This window comes from Olea europaea, unplaced genomic scaffold (genome assembly GCF_002742605.1).
Source record: "Olea europaea var. sylvestris unplaced genomic scaffold, O_europaea_v1 scaffold1784, whole genome shotgun sequence".
In the NCBI taxonomy this organism is placed as follows: domain Eukaryota; kingdom Viridiplantae; phylum Streptophyta; class Magnoliopsida; order Lamiales; family Oleaceae; genus Olea; species Olea europaea.
The window spans coordinates 81,896-100,746 of record NW_019235575.1 but is presented as its reverse complement, the minus strand read 5'-3'; the positions used below and the strand labels follow the sequence as shown (position 1 = coordinate 100,746).

Below are 18,851 nucleotides of genomic sequence, written 5' to 3'. Positions count from 1 at the left end.
AACTGACAATTTTGGGGCTTCAGTGGATTAGGAAGCATTTCGTAGAGAAGCTCACAATTACATTGTGTCAAAGCTTAAATATGCAGTCTCCTTTGTTTCCAAAGCCTTGATTTATAATCTACCTTATGTTTCTAAAATTATGATAATTTCCAGTTCAGGAAAACGTAGCATAGTAAGAATATCAAAACAAAGAATCAGAATAAGGAAATAGTGCTATATCCATACATGTTCTGAAAAAAAAAAAAATAAATAAATAAATTGAGAATGGTAACACTCTGATTTCAATTAACTCTTTTACCTTGACAAAAGCGGCAGCCTCTACTGAAGTTTCGCGGCTGACAGCAGGAAAAGCTTCCAGTTCAAATTCTAAATCACTATCGTCATCCTACCAAAAGCAGTAAAAAAGTTTGCAGGGCTGAAGCACATCAATTACGTATCAGGTTAAAGTTGGATTAAAATTGCAGCAAATAACCATCATAAAATGATGACTGTCAACTTTCTACTCATAGTGCTCAACAAATAGCCAGTACCATAAGTTGAGTCAATATTATAAATTAAAAGGATCTACAACATCTAGTTTTGCGTGGAAATTGAAATTGTGTTTTTCGTTTTATGCTACACAGGCTTCTCAGTCATTAATATTGATTGGTGCCGGTGTTGGAGTGCACAAAGCACACAATAACAGCTCTTATCAAAATAACACATTTAATTTATAGAAGCACATACAAACAATCAAGTCAACAATAAAAGCTCCAAATTGTGAAACAAATAGTGTATATGATACCACTCGGCTCCAACCAATGGGTAAATGGATGTTTTGATTTGACTGAAACTATATCAATCAAAGTAAATGCTAATAACAGTGATAAATGACTCAAACGAAATGAATGACCTCAACCTCGATCCTGAGAAGCCAGAAAGTTAGGCGAAGGCACCAACATGGTTGAAAATTGGCATCGAGAAATAAATCATGGCTCAATACCCTTTCACTAGTCGAGGCTTGAGATACACTCGAAACTGGTAACTGGTCAAGTTGAGTGCATCCGCGTGTGCACTCCCTATATACAGAACATCTCAGAATATTCTCCTATAATAGCTAGTGCATTAAGGATTTTCGTACCCTAGATTCTCTCGAACAATGTGAGCACATATTTTAGACATGTGTCCTCCGGAAATAGCTAACTACGATATGAGGCAGCTTAAGAAGGTGCTAAGAAATAAACACCTTATATATTTGGTGACCTTGTTCTACCTCTTACACTTGCCACGTAATTATTAGCATCCTTTTCCTTTCAAAGACGGACTTAGTAGTCGGAGAGAAAGGAGGGAAGAGTCCCGCATCTTTCAGGTTCCGGAGATGGCCATAAACTACTCATTTCGTAACATAAGTTTCAGAAGTTATTAATTTAATTTTATCTCGAATATGCATACTTGGTGGCGGTATATAGATGGGATTGATAATGATTACCAGAGGGTTTGCAGCATCGTTCAATGAATCAACGAGGTCATCCCCATATGCGAGGTGGCGCCAGAGCTTTTGGTATTCCCTTGGATTGTAAATCCCTGTAGAAGTATTTTTTACCATTGCATTCCAGTCAATTTTCCTCTCTGAAACCACCGCCACCTCTTGCAGTAATGCCAGCACCGTCTGCGCAGAGTACCTTCAAAAAAAGGCAAAAACAAAACGAATGATTGAATTTTTACGATCAAAATTAAATCTTAATGAGAAACACACCTCTGTAAGAGAGTAGACACGTCGTTTTCACTAATTGAGCCTTTCTTTCGCATTTTAGTTGTGTCAGCCATCATTGGAGTTCGATTATTTCTTCGTTTTTGCCTAAAATTACAAGAATTTGGAGGATAATTCACTCGAAAACTCGATCGCCAAAAAATATATATATGGCTGTACGCACCCAGATGAGGTGAGGTTGGGGTTGGGGTTAAGAGGTTCCGGCTTGTATCAGGACGGACGAACGACACGACAGTTCACTCAATAGAGTGCCAGTCTTGGAAAGTGTGCTGGCTGGCTGAGAATGCAAACGGGTAGGCCCATGTCGTATTTTGATAATGGGAAAATTAGGCCAATACTCTCAAAATTTAAGAGATTAGATTAATGCCTAAATAAAAATTAAACTTTGAATAAACCATATTATTTACGTCTTTACTAAAATCCCCAAACCTCAACCCTTTTCCAAGCTGTTCATTACAGAGACTCATCTCTCTCTCCTACATCTCTCATTTCAAAACCTTCATCTCTGTCATCCCCACAGCTCCATTGTCTTCCTCCGTTTCCTCTTCAAGGATCTCTAAAAAATCGAGTCATAAAAAAATCGCTAGTCGCAAAAACCCGCACTTGATTCATACTCCGAAATCAAAAACTTTGACTCTGAATTCTACAATAGCTGGAGACAATGGGTTGAAGATAAAAATAATTATTGATGAAGAAGCTCTTCGAAGAAGAAGGAAAGAATTTTTTCAGAACTTTATAAGGAATTTGACTAAATATTCCACTTTCAGTCATTAAGGAACCAGATTTTTATTTTTGGCACATATGAGACAGATTAATTTCATTGGACATTTCATAAGAGGTAGTTTTGGATTGAATGAGCGACGGCAGCAACGAATTCATGTAACTGACCCCAAGTTTACATGGAACAAGAATTGGGTATTGTTGTATCTGTAATTTGCATATGTTCGATAATTCTTTTGTTTGTTATTTATTCTTAGCTAATTGGTTGGTTAATCTCTTTAATTGCCATAATATGTCCAAACTCGATGCTTTTGTTATGCTGAATGGAACTCTGTTAAAGGCTTTCACTTTTGGTATTTAAGGTCCAGAAAATCACTTGCTAGTATTTGATCGAAAACTTATTCTTTCAATTGGATAGTTTTGGAGATAGAAATCTTAGCACAAATAATTTAAATGTGTGATTTATATGCTCCTGATCGAAAACTTATTCTTTTCAATTGGACAGTTTGGTATTTAAGGTTAGCTTTTCCAGGTTTTGTTGTTTGGCAATATATAGTGGAAGGTAAGGGGATATGGCAAGTTGTCATGGTTCCTGCTTGAAGCCCTTCTCCATCAATAAAGGCAGCAGAGAGTGTAGAAATTCAAGTGCTTCTTGCGAGTAGTTTCAAGGTATTAGGGCAATGAGGATGGAAATATTGTTGGAAGAGCTATACAATGTGAGGTGGAGAGGTGGAGAGGTGTATCGAAAGAGCAACTAGCAGGTCTTGGTTTTTCAAAATGGTCGATGTGGAGAGAAATGTATAACTTTTTTTTTATTGTTCATCACATTTGTGTCACTTTTTATATTTTTGTTACTTTTTTAAGATTTCTGTCACTTTTTTTTAGTGTTCCTTACTTTTTTTGAATTTTTATCACTTTTTTTAGTATTTGTCACTTTTTTTCAATTGCTTTGTTGAAATTTCTATCACTTTCTTTAGCGACAAACATCATCTTTTATAATAAAAATGAGATTGTATTTCATATTTTAATATAAAAGTGACATTAAACTTTTAAATGTGACATTGTGTCTCCTTTCTAAATTTGTCACTTTTTTAAATTTCTATCACTTTTTTTTTTGTCACTTTTATTTTTGAATTTGTCAATTTTTTAAGTGTTTGTCACTTTCTTCAATCGCTTTCTTGAAATTTCTATTGCTTTTTTATAGTGACAAACATCATTTTTTTTAATAAAAATGAGAGTGTATGTCATTTTTTAATATAAAAGTGACACTAAACTTTTAAAAATGACATTGTGTCACTTTTTTTTAAAAAAGTGACAATTTTTATAAAAAAAAAAAGTAACATTGTGCCACTTTTTTTATTTTACATAGTATTTTTTACTTTCAAAAAACATTCATATGATTTTTCAAAAGGCCCCTAATTTTAAGGGTATTTTTGTAAGTTGCTCTTTGATAATTTTCAATTTTAACATCATCTTTTGATAATCTTTTAGTCCCTTTAGAGAATTAAGAGACTATTTAAATATAAGATACCCTTTATTTTAAAGAGTCAACTTTTAAAATCATACTTTAACAAATTATTTAAATTAAAATTTTAATTTAGAGAGTATGTTTAGCTATCCAAATTTGGAGAGTAATTTTGATAGCCAAACGCACTTTCTAGAATTAAATGCATTCAAAATATTTTAATTTTTAATTTTAGAAATAATAAAATAATCTAATCAAAAATTAATTAAAATAAAAGATAGAGAAAAATAATCAATGTTTTAGGGAATAGTAAAATTAAGTATTAAATATAAAAAGTTTGTTGAAATATTTCAAAATTTTAACTTTCTAAATGTATAGATACTTTCTAAGTAATAGAATATGGGTTAATTTTACAAGCGGCACTGAACTTACGCGAAAATTACAAAACGGTCATTGAAGTTTAAAACTTTCAATAATGGTCACTCAAGTTTCAGGGCGCTTTTAGAAACGGTTACTAAAGTTTAAAAATACTTTTTTCAATTTTTCAGGCTACTTTTGCAACAACTTTTCGGCCACTTCCGACCACCGATGCCGTCGAATATTGATATCGTTAGAAAGTCCATAATATTCTCTTCAATTACAACCCAAAATCTCCCGTAACTCCAAGAGATTTGATCGTAAAATCGCCGCAAAAGTCACCCAAAAAATCGCAGTCGAATTTTGATACTGTTGGAAAGCCCACAATGTTCTCTTCAATTACAACCAAAAATCTCCCCCAAACTCCAAAAGATTCGGCCAGAATAAATCCATAAAAATGACTACTCGAAAAGGCGAAAATCTGGGCAGATTTTTCAATTTTTAGACGACTTTTGCAGCAACATTTCGACAACTTTCGACCACCAAGACCGTCGAATTTCGATACCGTTGGAAAGCCCACAATCTCCTTTTCAATTACCACCCAAAATCACCCCATAACTCTAAAGGATTTGGTCGGAATAAACCCATAAAGTCAACATCTAGGCAGATTTTCGCTTTTTTGGGTAGCCGACTTTATGGGTTTATTCCGATCAAATCCTTTGGAGTTGGGGGGAGATTTTGGATGGTAATTGAAGAGGACATTGTGGACTTTTCTATAGTATCAAAATTCGACAGTTTTAGTGGTTGGAAGTCGCCGAAAGTAGTCAACGATTTTCAGATAGAATTCCTTGGAGTTACGGGGAGATTTTGGGTCAAAATTGAAGAGAACATTGTGGACTTTCCAACGGTATCAAAATTTGACGGTATCGTTGGTCGGAAGTGGCCCAAAAGTTGTTGCAAAAGTAGCCCAAAAAATTGAAAAAAGTATTTTTTTTTTAAATTTCAGTGATCGTTCCGCAAGTTTTTAAATTTCAGTGATCGTTTCTAAAAGTTTTTAAAGTTCAGTGACCATTTCTGCAAGTTTTTAAACTTCAGTGACCGTTTTTGAAAGCATCCCGAAACATAAGTGACCGCACCTGAAAGTTTTAAACTTCAGTGACTGTTTTGTAATTTTCGTGTGAGTTCAATGACCGTTTGTGAAATTAACCCAATAGAATATGCTCTTAAAATAAACTTTAGTGACCATTTAAAAATATTGAGTTTCTTAAAGGTGCTCTTAAAATAGAAAAATATTTTCACTACTAATATTAGGAGAAACACTTTAGTATGACGGTCTAAGGTATAATAAGTCGAATGGACGATTTTATCATTGTGTATATATAGATTCACTCGACAGAAGTTTTCTTTTAGTACCATTATCTAAAAAAATTCGTTCTCTTATTTGACCAATTTGTATTTGCACAACACAAATCCTTATTGCACGCGAGTTTGAAAATGCTCACAAAGATTAAAATTAAAAATTAAAAAGATTATATTGATTCTACACTTCATACAATGGTTATATGGTCATGTTATACCAACATGAGTTTATATCATTCACACGTTTGTACAACATAGAACATACTTTTCTCTATACTTTCCAAGACCTTGGGCCGGCTTACTAATCTACGCTACAAGTTGAGATATTACACTATTACTCACTCAATTAAAATAGTCCCATTTTGAGATGAATCTTAAAGAAAATATGACTTGGGTGTGATGTCATTGAGTAGGTCGATGAGCTTGGTTGGGGAATTTGAATTTTTTTATTTAAAAAAAGGTGCTAATATGTATATAATTATTTTAAGGGGTAATTGGCACAAAACGTCCCTACCTATCGAGTTGATTGTGAAAAACGTTCATACCTTTCATTTTTTGACATTTTTGCCCTTATTTCTACCTATCTTTGCGTTGAACGTCCTTTTTACCAAAATTTGATGTAAAATGACCAAAATATTCTTCTATTTAACCAAAAAAATAAAATTGCAACCATAGACCCAAATTTTTAAAAAGTGCAAATGAGTCCAAATTTGAAAAAAATGGTCACCTTCCTCACCCCCCACTCCACCGCCCTTGTGATTAATTAAAAGTCCCACTAAAACAATACTTTCTCTATCTACCAGTCCTTAAACGACAGGTTCTCTCTCGTCTTCGCTGCTTCTCTCTCGCAATGACTTCATTTTTCAAACTTTTTCCCTCATCCCAATCTCTAATTACGACTGATCTAGCTCTAGCCTTCGATATTAGAAACCCACATCAAATAGCCGCAACTGTGCCACTGTCGTCGCAACTTCCTCAGTCTACTACTAACTCATCAGTGGAATTTGACTCAGCTGATTGGGGTGGTGGAGGAGAGGATGATAGTGGCGGGGGATCCGGGGCTGGAGATGAACCGGCACGGACGTTGAAGAGAGACTGCGGCCCGTGTGGACACCGCAGCTGCACAAGAGGTTTGTGGATGCTGTGGCCCATTTGGGAATAAAAAATGCAGTCCCCAAGACCATAATGCAGCTCATGAGTGTGGATGGACTCACTAGAAAAAAATTTGCTAGTCATTTGCTTCTATACAAGCTCTATTTGAAACGGATGCAAGGAATTTCGAGTAAAGGTGGCGATGTTGGTGGAAATAATTCTTCGGCAGCACCAGCTATTGTTTTAGTGGGACTTTTAAATATTATTATTTTTTTTTTTTTGATATCTAGGTATCCCAACTTATACTAGACTAAATCCTAGACCTCCAAAACCTATGTCCCTAGAACCTTGGAGAGGATAAATCGCGGGATATGCCTCAACTGGATCACAGGTTCTCCCCATTGACTGTACACTTCTGCGCACAAAAGACCCTCCTCCACAGTGATTGCTCCATACCAAATTTTTTGGTCGCAGGTTCCCACCAGGAATCGAACTCTCCACCCTACCGCAGGAAGCAAGCCAATGTTGATTGATCCACCAGTTGAGCTGTGCCCCGTGGGGCAATGGAACTTTTAAATTAATCATAGGGGCAGTGGAGTAGGGGTAAGGAAGGTGACCATTTTTTTCAAATTTGGACTCATTGGCACTTTTTAAAAATTTGGGTCTATGGTTGCAATTTTCTTTTTTTTTTCTTTTTTTTGTTTAAATATGAGGGCATTTTGGTCATTTTAGGTAAAAAAAAATTGGTAAAAATGACGTTTAGCGCAAAAAAATGTGGAAATAGGGGTAAAAATATCAGAAAATGAAAGATAGGGACGTTTTTCACAATCAACTCGATAGGTAGGAACGTTTTGTGCCAATTACCCTTATTTTATGTGTAATTTATTTGTTGTTTTGAAAAATTATGGAACTTCATTCATAATTTTTTAATATTTTGTTACTCCTTTGTTTTATGCTTATTTATCTAAATAGAATAGCAAATCCATCATTTAATTGCAAAAATGAAGAAATAAGAAGTTTTGCTACATAATTGAAAGGTTGAAGATGAACTGTGTCCCAAAAAATAAAAATAAAAAGATTGTAGATTTGTTATATGTTAAAAAAAATGCATTTTTAAACGGTGTTTTAACATCATTTCAACCACATATTTTTCAATAAAATAATAGTACACGTAAATTCAAAACATTTCTTTATTTTTTAACCATACATTTCTCGTCAATACACTATTTAAAAATGTTATTCTTATTAAAAGAATGGGGCTCAAACAAGGACTTAGTAAAAATTGGTGAAGAAAAGTGCAAATTTCCTTTTTTATTTTTCTAAAGTCCGAAACCCCGCTCTAAGGATTTCATGCTCATGGGAGCTGGACCCTTTGTCTATCTATTTTATTAGCTCGTCAGAAGCTGCTAAAAAACTTGTCAAGCCTCTTTCAACTCGACAAGTTCTTGAGTGGCACTCTCATGCATTGCCTCCCTCTCTGCGAGCTTGTCGCCAACAATTCGAAACATCGCATGAAAAAATTGATCTTTCCTCTCTGTCGATGATTGGGGGCTGACTCCTAAGTTGATCCCTCTTCCGTGTTAGCTCTTATTGAATCGATATGATATATTTGACAATCGAACAAGAATGTTGAAGGGCTTGCTATCGAGTAGGGTGAAAACCAACAGCAGGGGAAAGAAAGAAAAAATACTACGCAAACATCATAATGGTTGACATAATCTTTAACATAATGTCGCATGACAACCTATTATTCGACTATTTAAAATACAGTCAACTTTTTCATCAAATTACTCGTGCCAACACATATTCTGTCATTCTCTCTGTCATATATTTTTTCTGGACACAGGCATTGTTTAAAAAAAATAGGCCCCTAATGATGAGTCGTTCCGTTTCGAATATGGGTGCCATCTAGGACAACCAAACGTGCCCCATTGTTAAATGACGAATGGTATTGACTTTGTGCTCAATGATGTCCCGTTCTAATAGACACATTGATATTTACAAATTAAGCTCATTTCAGTTCTTTCATCCTAAACATTTCAAATATATTTCTTACTAATTACTTCTCTTTTTGAATTCTATCATAATAATTTTCACATTATTTTTCAAGTTTTAATCTCGAGTAATCAGTGTTAGAGATCTACACACTCATGAGTGTTTAAAATTTTTCAACAAAAAAAATGTACAATCAAATGATTTTCATACAACGAGATTATTGTTGTGCTATTTTAATCTTGAAAGAAGCAATGATTTTGAAAGAGGCGTCCATAAAAACTTGATAGCATCCAGTGCAAGGAGCAAAATATATTTTAAGGATATTTTGCAGCGACATGTTTAGCGTAATAATCTTATACTTTATTTTTCCTTTTTTATTTTCTTTTGATTGTCCTCTTCGATTTTTCAAACAAATCATGCTGGTTTTCTTTGTTTTTACTCAATTTTTTTCGGTTTGGAAGAAATATTGGGAAAGAAATTTGTCCAATATTTTTACTTCATTCTATAATACCAAATAATTATCTTATACACTTATTATTTGTGAAAATTTTAATTTAAATTAAAATGAATTGAATATATAATAACATAAATTTTTGTTCTATAACGAACAATGGTTTTTACCCAACCAAAATGTGAATATTATAATTTTATTAATATAATAGACATCTATAATCTATAATATCTATATCTATCTACATCTTCTACAATATATTAAAATTGGGGATGGTAGAAAAACTTTTAAATACCAAATTTACCCCTACATATTTAACTATATGTCCATTGTTCCCTCATAATTGGAATACCAATTTAGGCCCCGTTTGATACCCATTTTTTTTCAAAATGCATTTCTCTCTCTCTTTTTTTCAAACACACATTCTTCATTAAAATAATATTATACGTAAATCAAAATTTTTTTCTTAATTTTCAACCACATATTTCCCATCAATTTACTATTTCAAAATACATTTTTACATAAAAATGACTATCAAACACCCTTTTAATTAGTATTTATCATTTGATTTAGAATTAATATAATATAAAGTGTAAAATATTTAATTAATATTTATCATTTTGGATTATAATTAATAGATGGAGTGAAATTAATATTCAATTATATCAAAACAAAAAACAAAATCAGTGACTTGCCATTCAACTAACCATTTTGTTCTTAAAATTTTTATTTTTTTCAACAAAGCCCTTATTAATCACCATGATTTACATTATAATTCATGCAATGAGTTTTTTTGGTTTCATCAATAGGGCAATTTTTAATCTTCATACTTTACATTATAATTCATCCATTAACTTATTATTTAATTGAGGTTACAGATATCTTAAATGATGCATTAATCTATTAATGAGGACATTCACTGAATAAAAAAGAAATTACACATGGAAATTCAATGACTAACGTTCAATTGATTTTTTTTCTTTATAATTTTTAATTTTCATAAACAAAACTCTTATTACAAATTTAATTAATATTTATCATTTGATTTAGAATTAACATAAGTGGTGAAATATTCAATTGATATTTATCATTTGGGTTGGAATTAATATAAGGAGTGAAACCGACATTCAATTATTAACAAAAATAATAATAATAATAATAATAATAATAATAATAATAATAATAATAATAATAATAATAATAATAAAGAAGAAAGAAATTAGACTTATCATTCAATTGCGTATTTTGTTCTTACAATTTTCATTTTCCATCAACAAAGCAATTTTTTATTTTTCATCAACGAAACCCTTATTAATTTTCATGATTTACATTACAGTTCATCCATTGAGTTTTTATTTTTCATTAACAAAGCAATTATTATTTTTCATCAACAAAGTCCTTATTACTTTTCATGATTTACATTATAATTCATCCATTAGGTTATTATTTAATTGAGGCTATTAAATTGAAAGGTTGCATTAATATATTAATTGGGACATTCGCTCACTAAAAAATAAATATTGTGTACAAATAAGTATTATTGTAATCAATAGAGAATTATTTTTTTTGTTGATTTTAACCCCCCCCCCCCCCCCCCCACACAAAACTTTTTTGTTTTTTACCCCCCCCCCCCCCCCAAAATCAATTATTTTAACAATACCTTATTTTCGTTTTTCAATATATAATAATATTACTCTGAAATTATTGTGTTCTAGATTTAATGAATTTTCACTTGATGAATCTATAAATTTATTCATATTCATGTATCTAAAAATTTTAATGGGTGTTTAAATTTATGTATTAGCAATTAATTATTATGTATCGGTGTAATATAAAAAGATTGCTCGTTATAATATTTTATTATTATAAAAAAATTGAATTATAGAAATTGAGTTCTGAGAATATAATTTGTGTACAATTTTCTTCTCTTAAATTTCTACACTAAATTTTATTTTCTTTAATTCGTCCGAAACTTATCAAATCCTTCAACAAATTAATATCTAATATTACTTTTAGGCATTGTTTGATATGTACCAATTTTCTAGGGAAAATGAAATTAGAATGCCAATTTTCAATGTTTGTGTGTTTGAAAGTGTTTTATTTTCCATGAAAATTAAATTCTTGAATTTCTTGGGAGTTGTAATTTTCTAGCTTTTGTGGGAAAATCAATTCCCACCAATATGGTGATAATTGATTTTTCCGGTTATTATTGATTTTTTTTCTTTTTTGTAATGGAAACAAATTCTAAGAATTATTGTAAAAAAATATTTTCCTTTAATAGACAATTTTCATGTAAAACAAAGCCAAACGAATACCGAAAGATATATGATTTTCTTGATTTTTTTTTTGCAATGAAAACAAATTTCATCCCCAATACCAGTAAATTACATCTTTTTAATTGACAATTTTTATGTAAAACAAAGTCAAACGAATAAAAAAAAACTTTTATTTCAACATTTTTCACGTGAAAAATTATACCAATCAAATACAATAATTTACAATTCTCAGGAAAATAATTTCTAGGCAATTCAATTCCCTGAAATTCATTTTCTTTCCATCCAAATTTCATCTTTACAATCAAACAGACCCTTACATCACTTATAAAGTATTTTGAAATAGTGTACAATGCACGTTCAATTTTAACTAATAATTATAAAATCAAAACGTTATCATTATCACTAATGAATAAGTTTACAAAATCATTAATTTAAAGACATACAAATAATTAATGTCAAATAACTTAAAAACTCCGTCTCGAAAAAATTTATACTTTGAAAATATTTTAAGCCATTATCCTCCAATTCGACCACCCATTCATCGGTTCAACTAGCAACTTGATGAGCCAGTACCTCGATGGGGTGGGTCAATGCTTGGGTAGGATCTAATAACTATAATTTTTTTTTATTTGCTTAAAATTGAATTTGTTTATTACTGATTTGATTTGGAAATTTATGAATTCGAGTCTTGAAACCCATTATTTTCACTATTTGATAATACCTACATTCTATTAAAAAAAAAAAAAAAAGTACTGTGTATTAGAGCTCTTTGGGTAGTATTGACTTATCTTTGGTTTGGTGCTTAATATTGAAGTTGAGTGATCCGATTACAACTAGGATAAAAGTTCAGTTACCACCATAGTAATTGTTACTATATAATTTAGTTTTGCATATTTAAACTCCTCCCAATTTCTTAAATATATTTTTCTTAACAATGTACTTTTGAGATGCAAAAGTTTTAACAAGAAAAAAATTCTCTGCACGGGCCCATTTGCACAGTGCCTGTACAGGCCCTGTGCAAGTAACAAAACTGTTTTAATAATGTTGACCTCGAATTTTGTACCTCCAACTTAGCCAATAAATCTCAAAACCTCTCACGTCCATGCAAGCCTAGTTCCTGCACACTTGAACAAGTCGTTAATTGCACGTGACTTCCTGCGTTGGGGATGGAGTTGGCCACTCACACTCTAGTGATCAAGTTGGGAGAATATGTGCAAGAATGTTTTAGACGTGAGCCTCCAATGTAAAAGGGTAGGTCAATTTGGGGAAATATAGATAAAACAATGATATGGCAAAGTAATAGGTCGAGAGTTAAAACCAGCACTATCTTGAAATGACATTCAGCGTGAACTTTTATAATAGGAAAAGGTAAATAGGAGCCGTTGGATGAAGAGACACTAGGCCTCATCTACACAACCAGTGCCTCTTGTCGAATACGTCAATTAATTATAAACATTAAATGGCTTATGGCTTTAGACTTGACCTGATAGGTTAGAAATGACAATGACAACAGTGAATTGCCGCATCGATCATATAACAAATATTGGCTAAAAGATCTCGTGCCGAACTTCTCTCATGGCCTTGCCTCCGCTTCGTAATTCGTTTCTTCCCAATGGAGTCTATATAAATGGGTCTGTAAACAAATTGGTTCGGCCATTTCAAGAGATTCAATTATAACTGCCTCGTGGTATTTTTGACACGGGTTGTGGGGCCCACGCTTACTTGTCACGTAGAATATTTGGGACCTCATAATGTGAGGCGTAATGAATAAAATATACTAAATAAATTTAGTCAAACAAAAATAATAAAATTAATTCTCAAAATCGTCTAAAATTTTGACATGAAATTATTATGAGCTAAGAAGGTTTAAATTAACAAACGGGTATATGATAAAATATGACTAGTCAAAGAACATTCTGTGAAGTCCAGCTATTTCTAACCCCACTTGCACCAAACTCTTTTGACTTTCTTGGCTGACGTTTCTTTTATAATTTTATATATATTATATTTACACCATTAAAATTTATGCTTAGGTTGAATTAAATATTGAAAAATTGCAGGAGAGGATTTCAACTTGCGAGTTTTGTGTTAAGATCTCTAACTTATGATTTATGTATTAAGTTTAAACCATCAACCATCGTCAATGAGATTAACATATTATCATCTGACTTATGACTTTTGTATAGGGAAATGTTTCTCGTAGACATGAATTTGACAAGTATTTTTGACAAATAATCGTGACTTTTGGATGAAGCAAATCCAATGGTTAGTATCTCATGGATCTCAAATAGTTATAACAAACTCTCTCATGATCCTAGTGAAATACATACTGACCGTTGAATTTACTTCATCTAAAGGTCACGATTATTTGTCAAAAATATTTATCAAATTCATGTGCAGGAGGAACAATCCCCTTTTATATTTACATCTTTTACCATCAATGTTCGATGTTCCATGGTGTTACCACATTAACCATCATTAACAAGATTAACATATTATCATCTAAGTGAAATCAAAGCTAGCTCTCTTGATAAATAATTCAGTAAAAGAAGGATCCATTAAACTAAAAATCATAAATCTAGACATTTTTCTTTTTTGCCAATTCTGGTCCTCTATTTTAACAAATTTTACAAGAAGACCACAATTCTAGCTATTCCGTTTCTAATTTTCCCTTACTAATACCCCCTCCAACTACCTAGAACTTACAAAGACGCCCAACTTTCGTCTAACTTTCACTTTGTTTCTTTTTCTTCACTTCTCAGCTGACTCAAACACAACAAATTGATCGTCCCCAACAGATGTGCCGTCCTGCATCGCGTGTTGCGTATGCCTGTGCTCCCCTTCATAAGTTACTATCAACATTGATGGATCATCGGTTGCCCTCTCCACGTGCTTTCTAGCGGGGCATCCCCTTACCGTGCTGCACTTGTAATAACCCCTGAAAATCAAGAAAGGATACATCACTTGTGTGTACAAATTCGTTGTGATTATATGATCAAGATTGATGGCTCATAGTAATTACCGTGGGTATGGGGAACCCTTGATTGGCTTTTGGCCATACTTTCTCCACGAATACTCGTCAGCTGGAATATCTGCAATTTTGGAGCTACAAGCTGGGACTCTAACTGTCCTCCTCACCCTGGATTTCCTGCAAAATTAATACATTAAATCCATAATTTTCGTCGAGGCCGTAATGCATAGTTAAACGAGCGACAAGGTGATATGATTTTATAAAGTCAGTTTGACTGCAATGTGTTGAATGGACACCAAGCCATCTTTATGTGAGAAAAGCAATGTTTTGAATACTATTTTTAAGAAGAATATTTGATAAAAGCGGGAAAAAAAATTCGATTTCACATACAAAATATTTTATTATATAAATATATAATTGAAAATGAGAATTTTTTAAAACAAAAAAAGAAAAGAATTTTCAAATAATTATAGTCAAACAGGCTAACTAAGCTCGTGAAATAATTTTTAGACCTAAAATTGAATATCATGAGAAATTCTTAACGTGCGCAGAACGACCGGCCTAATGGACCATGTTGTGTGTACACACGGCTTTACACTCTCCCTCGTATAGAGGGGGTTCACGAATATTTTTATTACGTGTGGACCCCTCCATGTGAGGGGGTGTAACACGGCATTTTCCCGGGCCTAATTCTACTGTACGCCGGATACGTCCAGACAAAAATACAGGACCGTGCCCACTAACGGACGCACCGGTCAACATAGAAACACGTTCAGACAACGTAGCTGTCAAGGATGACTTTGGTCACAGGCAACGTCGTTTTCACGGCGACTTTGGATGCTATTGTGACCCGGAAGGCGCTGCTAGGTAGATGACGATTTGTTTTTTTCTAATAATAATTTTAAAAAAAAGAAAGTCAACAAAATCGGTTTCGGATTTTAGTAGTTTAAAACTATTATTAGAAAATAAAATAATTTAATAAATTTAATTATCTATAATACGCACCTCTTCTTGCAATGGCACCTGCCGGATATGTTATCGGACTGGGTGTGCTCCCGGCACCTCTTCCCAGAGATTGGAGGCTTTCCAGTGGAGATTGACGGGACTGCCGGAATCGTAAACATAGAGGACGACCCACCTTTGCCGTTTGACACGCTCCCGTCGCCGGTGATAGACGAAACGAACGTCGTCGATGAGTTCCCTGACGTCGATAGCGCCGCCGATAAGCCGAAACCCTCTTTGCATATCACGTCATTAGTACACTCCTTAGCAAATGGGCTGGAACCTACCACGCTTGGCTTGGTGAAATCAAGCGTAAATGCCGGTGCTGGAACCGGTTCCCGCGCCAAAGCAGCTACGGGAGATAGAGGGAAAAGATTGAGATTAAGATTCGGCTGAGGCTTATAATACTCGGAAACTGGGGGATGCTCCGGAGGCAATTGACAGGACCCAGAAGCACGATTTTGATACTCAACTGAAGTGAACCGCTCCGATGTCGAAGGTTGAGCCGGAGCACGGCGGAAACGGGCATGGCCAGTCCGCTTTAAAATAGGTATAACTTTTTTAAACTTAGAAACCGTAAAATCAGTTATTTCTGTACAGTCGATTTGCCTGTTTTGTTGTTCCTTATGAGAAACCAGGTGAATTAAATGGTCCATTGATTTCAAACCCGCCGTCGCCGCCTCCTGCAACGCCACTTGCTCGTTCACGTTGTTATACCCCATCATTTCCACAGCCATTTTTTCCTCCCAAAAACAAAAAAAAAAAAAAATCCTTAATCCAGTTTCAAGATTTGCTGAACCCACATCACAAAACTGAAAGCCCCCAAAACAAATCAAGAACAGAAATTCAGAGAAAATGAATAGAAATTGTAATGGAGCTTAGCTGTGGAGGTGTATATAAAGAAGAGGAGAGTGACCGGAAGACTGGAACGGTTTAATCAAACGGCTGAGATTTGTTTTGAAGACTTCAATGCATTCCAGACGAGACAAAATAGAGGCCTTTCATCTGTTGGGTGGGGCCTAGTTGTGGAAATATTAAGAATTGATATTGCCAGGATCTAATTCTATGCTTCCAGTTCAACGTACATTTCTTAATGCGTGAAGTTACATTGAAGTTGTCGTGAAAATTTGGGGACTAGGGAGTGCTCTAGTAAGGAAAGATTGTGGGGCCCAAGTTGTTGAATTTCTCATTAAGATTAGTCAAAAGAGAAAGCTGGTGAGATTATAAAAAGACAAATTGGGGATTAGGAAGTCCAAGTTGTAACATTAATTAGCTCTATAACGTACACTAATTGTCGTAGTTGGTATTGTGGCAATCTCATAAGAGATTTTTGTTTGGTTAAGAATCATTATTGTAATTATTGTGTTTATTGGATAAAAATAAGACTAATAGCTATTAGTTTGGCGCAAGATGTAGCTTGTTTTATTGAAAAATTTTCTAGTAAACCATATAGTTTGTTCATTTTTGTTTTGTGGTAGGGACATGTCATGTAATAAAAAAGACACTCTAGTTTGTTCGTTTTTGTTTTATTGAAGAAATTACTTTTAATTACTTGGTTATTAAATAGTAAACTAAAAATTCGCATATTCACATATCTCCTATGTATAATGCACATATTAATATGATTGGAACAAACAATTATAATCTATCAATAGTAAATTATATCGAAAATAAAATTCTTGTAGAAGTAAAACTTGTTCGAGAAATAAAATAGCCAATTGCTACCTTCTTTGCCACTTACACGGAATAATAAATGAATAAAGTAGATGTATAAATATTGATTTTGATCAAGATTAAATAGGGGGAATAATAAACATGTTGGAGCAAATAAAATCCACGTTTTAATCACGATGCGAGAATAAAGACTTTCTTCCCGATAAATTGACATCAAAATAATAAAATAGATATTATAAATAAGAAAAGCTGACTAAATGGGATACATCACATGTGAAATCGTTGACCAAACTATGCTTGCTCGGCTCCATTAGAGCGTCTTCGAAACTCTTTAAATATGAAATGCTTTTTATTTGAAACAACCAATTCTTAAAATTATGCTTCTACTAACTTTTTAAATTAACATTTGAATTTAGAGGGTGTCTTTGACTCTCCAAACTTATTATTTATATTCGAGGTGTTTAATATGCATTTTTATGTAAAAATATATTTTAAAATAGTAAATAGGTGTGAAATGTGTGGTCGAGAAATAAGAATTTTTTTTTATTTACGTGAAATATTATTTTAATAAAGAATGTGTGATTGAAAAAAAGAGAGAGAAAAATACATTTTGAAAAAAATAATTACCAAACGGGGCCATTGAATGTATTCAAAGTGTTTCAATTTTTAATATAAGAAAATAATAAAATAATTTAGAGAAAAATTAGTTAAAATAAAAGATAGAGAAAAATAATAAATATTTTTTTAGTGTTAAATGTAAAGAACTTGTTTGAGTATTTTAAAATTTGAATTCTCTAAATTTATAAATACTCTCCAAATGATAGAATATACTTTTTAAAATAGAGAATATGTTAAAGATGTTCTTAAAATTAAATTTTAAGAAAAATATGTTTAAAAACAATATTTTTAAAAAAATGTGTGGTTTAAAATTAAAGAAAAATTTTGAGTTTACTTTTAATATTATTTTATCAAAAATGTGTGATTGAAAAAAAAAAAAAAAGAAAAATGTATTTTTCCGCCAAACGGGGGCCAAACCCACTATAGCCGGTATCTCTCGTATGACCGTCAGATAATTTGAGACTAATCCACGGCTGCGATGCTTTTATAAGAGTTTACCAAAACTTTTGAGAATATCAATGTTGTATCACCTGTGATATGTTGCCACGTGGAATGCACTAGCATTTACTAATAATGCAATTCGACTGTTAAATGACTGAAGTGGAAAAAATTAGAAATTAGAGGGACAGATAATTGGGGATTTCTCGTCTCTTGCCTCTATTCTAGTGAGAGCCAAAAAAAAAAAAAAAAAAAAAAAAAAAAAAAAAAATACTATTTTTAAGAGAAATTTCATTTTGTAAGACAATTATTGGTATACTAGGAAATTGAAATTGTGTTGATTAGTCTAGTTATTTCTATAAAAAATTGAAATTTTCATAGTTAGTCGAACTATTTTCCAAGATCGTTAGAAATTTTAACGTACTATCCAACTGTCTTGTAGAACAAATCTTACCTTGAAGTTTTTAAGATTTGTCTCAAATGTTGTGAACCTACTAAGCAATAATTAGATTTTATAGAAATTTTAACATTAACGACATTTTTTTTTTAAATAGTCATTTTGCGAATTCTCAAGTACTAATGTTTTCTAGAAAGGACGCGTTGTAGTAACCATTTATTAGTATAATAATAGTATTCTCTCGATAAATTTTGAAATAGTCAAGAAAAGAACGGGAAAAAAAGTT

The 18,851-nt window shown here is 32.6% G+C and overlaps 2 protein-coding genes across 3 annotated transcripts in view; both read right to left on the bottom strand.

The window, feature by feature from the left end:
* The window catches only part of LOC111378211, a 7,948-nt gene extending 5,878 nt beyond the window's left edge, over positions 1 to 2,070 (bottom strand). The window contains exons 1-3 of one of the 2 annotated variants that reach the window (XM_023001379.1): positions 1,736 to 2,070; positions 1,469 to 1,661; positions 299 to 385 (exon numbers count right to left, since the gene is read on the bottom strand). In XM_023001379.1, the coding sequence (XP_022857147.1) occupies positions 299 to 385; positions 1,469 to 1,661; positions 1,736 to 1,809 (354 nt within the window). In that variant the 5' untranslated portion in view covers positions 1,810 to 2,070. The remainder of the gene's footprint in view (positions 1 to 298; positions 386 to 1,468; positions 1,662 to 1,735) is intronic. The other variant, XM_023001380.1, reaches the window with a different exon arrangement.
* An 11,902-nt stretch (positions 2,071 to 13,972) lies between these two features.
* Positions 13,973 to 16,736, bottom strand: LOC111378210 (probable WRKY transcription factor 11). Its single transcript, XM_023001378.1, has 3 exons — positions 15,442 to 16,736; positions 14,488 to 14,613; positions 13,973 to 14,403 (listed from the first exon to the last, which is right to left on the bottom strand). Exons 1-3 carry the CDS (start codon positions 16,173 to 16,175, stop codon positions 14,217 to 14,219), a joined length of 1,047 nt encoding a protein of 348 aa, XP_022857146.1. The 5' UTR covers positions 16,176 to 16,736; the 3' UTR covers positions 13,973 to 14,216.
* Between the last annotated feature and the right edge of the window lie 2,115 nt (positions 16,737 to 18,851).

Excerpts from the sequence above, each read along its gene's own strand:
- LOC111378210 (XM_023001378.1), bottom strand. The coding sequence starts at position 16,175 with ATGGCTGTGGAAATGATGGGGTATAACAACGTGAACGAGCAAGTGGCG. Across the intron at positions 14,614-15,441 it reads AGGTGCCATTGCAAGAAGAG|GAAATCCAGGGTGAGGAGGA; the intron begins GTGCGTATTATA and ends TTAATTTTGCAG. Across the intron at positions 14,404-14,487 it reads AAGGGTTCCCCATACCCACG|GGGTTATTACAAGTGCAGCA; the intron begins GTAATTACTATG and ends CTTGATTTTCAG.